This window comes from Lathyrus oleraceus, chromosome 1 (genome assembly GCF_024323335.1).
Source record: "Lathyrus oleraceus cultivar Zhongwan6 chromosome 1, CAAS_Psat_ZW6_1.0, whole genome shotgun sequence".
NCBI classification, from domain to species: domain Eukaryota; kingdom Viridiplantae; phylum Streptophyta; class Magnoliopsida; order Fabales; family Fabaceae; genus Lathyrus; species Lathyrus oleraceus.
This window is the reverse complement of record NC_066579.1, coordinates 71,255,925-71,262,325: the sequence shown is the minus strand read 5'-3', so window position 1 is coordinate 71,262,325 and position 6,401 is coordinate 71,255,925. Positions and strand designations below refer to the sequence as shown.

At 34.2% G+C, this 6,401-nt stretch overlaps 1 protein-coding gene across 1 annotated transcript; it reads left to right on the top strand.

The window, feature by feature from the left end:
• Positions 1 to 3,327: 3,327 nt before the first annotated feature.
• LOC127115909 (ATP-dependent Clp protease adapter protein CLPS1, chloroplastic) lies at positions 3,328 to 5,560 on the top strand. Its single transcript, XM_051047329.1, has 3 exons — positions 3,328 to 3,566; positions 3,657 to 3,807; positions 4,971 to 5,560. Exons 1-3 carry the CDS (start codon positions 3,371 to 3,373, stop codon positions 5,230 to 5,232), a joined length of 609 nt encoding a protein of 202 aa, XP_050903286.1. The 5' UTR covers positions 3,328 to 3,370; the 3' UTR covers positions 5,233 to 5,560.
• The last annotated feature ends 841 nt before the right edge of the window (positions 5,561 to 6,401 follow it).

Here is a 6,401-nt window from a genome sequence, read left to right as displayed (position 1 = left end):
TCAGAGATAGGTGGCGAACTTTGGTTCACTAATGAGTCTCAGGTTTAGAGATGGAACCTATGGCGAGTCTGATGGTGATAGACTTCGGTCCAATGACGAGTCTTAGGTTCAGAGGTGGAACATGTGACAAGTCTGATTATTCAAAGATGGAACCAGGTTCAGAGATGAACCAGTGACGAGTGGATTAATCAATAACATGAAGGAGAAGGGCGATCCAAAATGCAGCGAAATTTAAAATTTCTCCTTTAGTGATCCTTACGAATGGGCATGATCAGTGATAGAATCGTTACCTCTTGTGGCGATTGTAACATTTGATGCAGATCTATGGAGCGATCACGAACGTTGAACAATGACAACGCCTCTACTCATTCCACACGAACGGATTCCTTCAATCTCAGTGCTAGCTGCTACAAATGAAGGCTTTGAGTGAGAGAGAGAAACGAAATTGCAACTGCACAAATGCTTCTACACAAGGATTCTATTTATAGAACCACTTGTATGGGCTGCAAGCTAAAAAGCCCACTCAAGTGTATGTGGCCTATATCTTATAATATGCCAAAATAATTTAAGCGTGTGGTACCTTACCATATTTCGTATTCTACTTAAGTACACCATACCTTACGATGTTCTACAATTCACTTAAGGGCACCGTACATTACGGTATTCCTTAGTTACTCTATCTCTCATCAATCCGTCCTTTTGTGTGTGACCCTGTAGGTTTTCGTGGCATTGGTAATTATATTAAATCACGTATTTAACATAATAAACAGTGAGTGGTATCTAGCAACACATCACTGCTACCCAAGACACGAAAATGTCATGTGATATGACAAATCCTTTTGTGATAATACTTATATGTACAATTACCCTTTTACCCTTATGTCTATATTGAACACAAGACATAGACCGTGTCATCCTTGTCCAGTTCAATATTGGGCCCATATACATTTATCCTGTTATGCAGGATGGGCAAATTCCATCTAGGTCACCCATGTCCCTTAGCACGCTTCGTGGAGTACCCATCAACTGTCTTTATGGTCATCCAATTACGGATAATGTTTGATCATCAATAAGGCACTCGACTCTACATCTAGGGTCCATAGTGGTTTCAGGTCGAAGGGTGATATACACCATTATCACCATGAGAATAACTTATGACACTTTGCATAACATTCTATATAGTATTCTCATAGCGGGTCAATCCAGTATAAATATTACTCTTAATATTTATACCTATGTTTAAGACTTGATAACTCCTTATCCATGATCCATGAGATGTGATCATCAGTCTATATACATAATAGTCTTAATGCTTTAATGTTATCCCACTTCACAATAAAGCTCGACTACAGATACTTTAAGAATAGTGTCCTTATGTTTAATGTGATCTCATGATTAAGTCACACTTGATACATTAAACAGACTAGCTATTCTAGGGACTTTATTAAACAAACATAATAAAGGAAAAGCCTTTTATTATTAATAAATAATTCGATACAAGTACCAAAAGTATTGGCCTCTAGGGCTTGCACCAACATAACATACCTTTGATATCTAAAAATCTTGGTACCACATGCATCAGAGTAAAGGAGATGAGATACATTGCATATATAACCAAATTTGTGATTGATTATATGTGTGGATGATTTATGAGAATGATGGGTGATATTATATTAAACTATCCTTGTTGTTTTATGTACAACTAATATATATGAATGTATTATCACTCCTGGTTGTTTGTCTATGTTGTTCTTTACGTATGTGGTGCAAATACTCAGGTAGATGAGCCTTAGTTGATGTTGTGTTTGGAGGATGGCGTAAAAGCCTTCTTCATCATTTATCGCTTTTGAGTTATTTTAGTTTCTGCGTGTCGCTCTGATAGTGTAACACTGAGATGAGTTACCTTTCTATTTTGTGTTTTTCTGAGAGTTGTTGAATATTTCTTTTATAAGTTGAAATGAAGTTGATTTTTATTCAGGAGACAAATAAAATTGAGTTGTTATTATTTATTTCCGCTGCTATATTATGATAATTGAGAGAGATATTTATGCTGAAAAAACGTGACACCATGTATTTTAGTAAATTATCTGCATGTTTCTATAAAATAAGTGTTTGGGTTTTAGGGTGTTACAATCACAACTAACAGTCTAGATTTGACCTCGATGCTTTCACGACACACCAATACTCTAAGAAAATATATAAATTCTACCCTGAAACCGGGTCATGTGGAGGAAATTAAATGGGAAATGTTTAGGCTATAAGACAAACATTGAATTACATATTCCGGGGGCCACATACTCCCACTCAACACATTTCTAACCCTAACTCCAAGATGAGTATTTTCCATGGCACTTCATGACAACTAGGAAGACCAATCTAAAAAATTTCATCATAATCCTAGCTTTATAAATGATAGCAAGTACTCGAGGGGCAACTATTCTAGGTCTGTCAAATGGCTCAACAAGACCAGTCCAACTTAATGGTCCAATCTAAAATACCCTTAAAATAAGTGTGAGTAGGTGAGCCATCTCTCAGAGATCACACACTAGATCTGGTGTGCTTGCCCATCATTAATCATCAAATCTAATCAGGTGGTCTTCTGCACCTCACGTCAGGTCAAGCGGGAGCAGTTTTAACCATTCATCGTGTATAAGTCCTACCACGCGTCACAACATATACTTTTTCATTCACTCTTGCAAAGTGACGCCTCTAACCTCACTAAATTGAGCATTGGACTGCTATCATTGCAAATACACTCATATTCCACCGTATCAGATGCTCGGATCACTTTAGCGAATAAACTATTTATCCATATATCACTGATCTTCTATTCTACACCAAAATAAAAGACAACAAATATTCAAGATAAAGTTTAGCTGAAAATGCTACACTAGAGTTGAATTGCTAATTGAAAATTAGTAGATGAGATTCATGTACCATTAGGATTTTGGATAGGATAGACTTTATGATATTACATATATGATTAATAATTCAAATTTAAGATTTCTATCTGAATTAACATGTTAATTATCAGATATATTAATTGCAATGCTGTATAAAGAACTTTAAGTATTTTAATGTTTTTCAGTAGTAAAGTAAATATAAATATATTTAAAAAAATACTTATAAAAATATTATATCATATAAAAAATTCAAAATGACCTTGTATTATAATTAGAGAAAAAGGAATTATATTTTTGCACAAAAATGCTGTAGGGAAGATTTTTGTACTTTCCTATACAATTTTGCAAATCAGCAACACCTTATCTCACCCACAAAAAGTTGAGATGAACATAACGTGTCACCATATAAACGTGTAAACTCAAATTCAATATGCACCTTACAAAAGTATCACCCAAAAAAAATCAACATGGTAACGACAAGACAACATTACTTTATCATTAAAAACTATAGGTGTGACCTTGTGCTATTATTATTGCCAAGTGCCACTGCTACAGCACAGATAGGAAAACTCAAAACCATGAAAGCTATGAAAGCTTCATTGCACATCACTACTCCATTTGCTCTCATTTCACCCAACCAACTACTCAATGCAATCACTCTTGGTAATTATAACTCATCCACTCTCTCTATAGATTACTACTTATATTTCACTTTATCATTGTTTTCAAAACTGTTTTGCTTTATAATTGCAGGGGATAAGTATTTTGGTTTCAAATATAGCAAAGATAAGAGTATTGTGATGACAATGGTAGCCACAGGATTAGGTAAAGGTGGTGGTTTGTTGGAGAAGCCTCCAACCATAGAGACAACATCACCTGGTCGAGAATCTGAATTTGATTTAAGGTAATAATTAATAACATTAGGACTTTAAAGATTATCATATCAGACATTACTTATGTATGCTTCAAATTGTTATGTGGTCGGTAAAAATTGGTGTTATGAACTATAAAATACATATGAAAATCCGGATGTTTTAATTGTCTGATCTTAATCCAACAATCACTAGTGTCCTAAATGTGTGAATGTATAATTCTCCGGTTGCATATGATTCCACCCACTTTGGGTGGTTTAATTTAATTGTCTATTATAAGTTGTTTCAGACCGGTCAAAATAGTCTTGAAAATTGAGACTAATGATAGTTTATATACAATATCCGTACACCTCTACCCAAAGAAACGCATTTTCTAAATGACAAATTTGGGAGGATTTTCACATCCAAAATGGACAATATCTCGTAGCCACAGTGACGTGGACTTGAGATCGGCCATAATATTGGCGCCGGTTGTAGAAATACGAAGTTTGCAGGGTGCCCCTTAAGCTCGACTGAAGAACAATTGTTCTAGGCTGACCAAAATTGTCCTACATTGCTTGAGAATCGATATTATTGGTAGTTTATAAACAACACCTCAACTGGAGGGTAACTATTTTAGACCGGTCAAAATAGTATTACATTACTGGGGAATCAAGGTTAATGGTAGTTTATATACTCATAGACCTCAACCCAACGTGATTCCTTTTCTATGGAAGTTTATATACCACACTCATACACCTCCATCCTTCGAAGCCGCATTGGCGCGGGTTGAAGTCGGACGGAAACATAAGTGATAATGACGGTGAAAATCAGTCTGTTTTTATAATCACTAACATTTATTTATAGGTCCACTATAATTATTTTATTTTTTAGATGAACTGAGGCATAATTAGTTGTCAAAAGAAAAGTAGATGAATGATTTCTTTTACTTCTTGTCTTTGAAAAAGAAGTGTAACTATGAAGTATATGAATTCATTTTGTTGAAACTCATTCCTATCATGTCTTTCTTTCTGCATGTGCACTCCCTTTTCTTTCTATTTCTCTGTCTCATTATGTCACATAATCACATTCATTGAAAGGAAAAATGATTAGTCAAAACTCACAACCTGTGTCGTGTCGTATCTGATGTATGTGTCTGCATAAATCTGTGTAAGCTCAAAACCTATGATGACATGCTTTATTATTTTGTTACTAGGAAATCAAGAAAAACATCCCCACCATACAGAGTAATGCTACACAATGACAACTACAATAAAAGAGAATATGTAGTACAAGTGTTGATGAAAGTGATACCTGGAATGACAGTTGATATTGCGGTTAACATCATGCAAGAGGCGCATTATAATGGATTAGCAGTGGTCATTATCTGTGCTCAAGTTGATGCTGAAGATCATTGCCTGCAATTGAGAGGAAATGGCCTTTTAAGTTCAATTGAGCCAGCAGATGGTGGTTGTTGAAAACTCAAAAGTTAATGAAGATATCCTGAATTCACCACAGTCAATGAGTTGGAATCGTCAGATGAAGATCAGATAATTTATAGTTTAAGATCCGATCTTCAGTAAGATAATTTCGATCGATTGACTGTGGTGATTAGTATGTGATATTAACTATAGGGTGCTTAAGTGTATATATAGTATATTATACACATTTTTCAGTATCCTACTTCCCAAACATTAAAGATAGTTAATAGTTGAATACAATATTTGTGATAAGGCATGGAAATGTATTATATAAGAACATTCATAGGCTTTTTGATATGTTGGATTAAGATGAATGGTTTAAGGATATGCTGAAATCAGAATCAATGAAGCACTAATTAGTCCTAAAAAAGGTTAATGGTAGTATAAGATAACATGCCAACATGAAATGAATTTAAAAACTTTAGGTGTCATACATAATGCTCAATTCAAGTTGTACAAGAATATTGTCAATGTTCAAAGTTTGCAGCATTAAAAAGTTATTCATATTTAACATTGTTTAACAGAATTTATATGAAAGAAGGGATGCTGATTACACTACTAAAAGTTAACCTTTAGTTTATTTAGAATCTTAAAAAATTAAGAGTGACAAACGGACATTTTCGTTATGTTTAGATCTGTATTACAAAAATTCGTCAAAAAATAGGGTGGAAGCAAAAGTTAGTTTTTCTAAACCCCAAGTTTATTTAGAATCCTAAAAAACTAAGATTGACAAACGGACATTTCCGTTCTGTTAAGATCCTTCGTACAAAAATTTGCTAAAAAACAGGGTGGCAGTAAAAGTTAATTTTTCTAACCCTTAAGTTTATTTAGAATCCTAAAAAACTAAGAGTGATAAATGGACATTTTCGTTCTGTTAAGATCCGTCGTACAAAAATTTGCTAAAAAACAGGGTGGCAGTAAAAGTTAGTTTTTCTAACCCTTAAGTTTATTTAGAATCCTAAAAAACTAAGAGTGACAAACGGACATTTTCGTTCTGTTAAGATCCGTCGTACAAAAATTCGCTAAAAAAAGGGTGGCAGTAAAAGTTAGTTTTTCTAACCCTCAAAACTTATTTAGAATCCTAAAAAACTAAGAGTGACAAACAGACATTTCCGTTCTGTTAAGATCCTTCGTACAAAAATTTGCTAAAAAACAGGATGGCAGTA

Coding starts and splice junctions, on each gene's coding strand:
- LOC127115909 (XM_051047329.1), top strand. CDS start 3,371: ATGGTAACGACAAGACAACATTACTTTATCATTAAAAACTATAGGTGT. Junction 3,567..3,656: donor ACTCAATGCAATCACTCTTG/GTAATTATAACT, acceptor TTATAATTGCAG/GGGATAAGTATTTTGGTTTC. Junction 3,808..4,970: donor GAATCTGAATTTGATTTAAG/GTAATAATTAAT, acceptor TTTTGTTACTAG/GAAATCAAGAAAAACATCCC.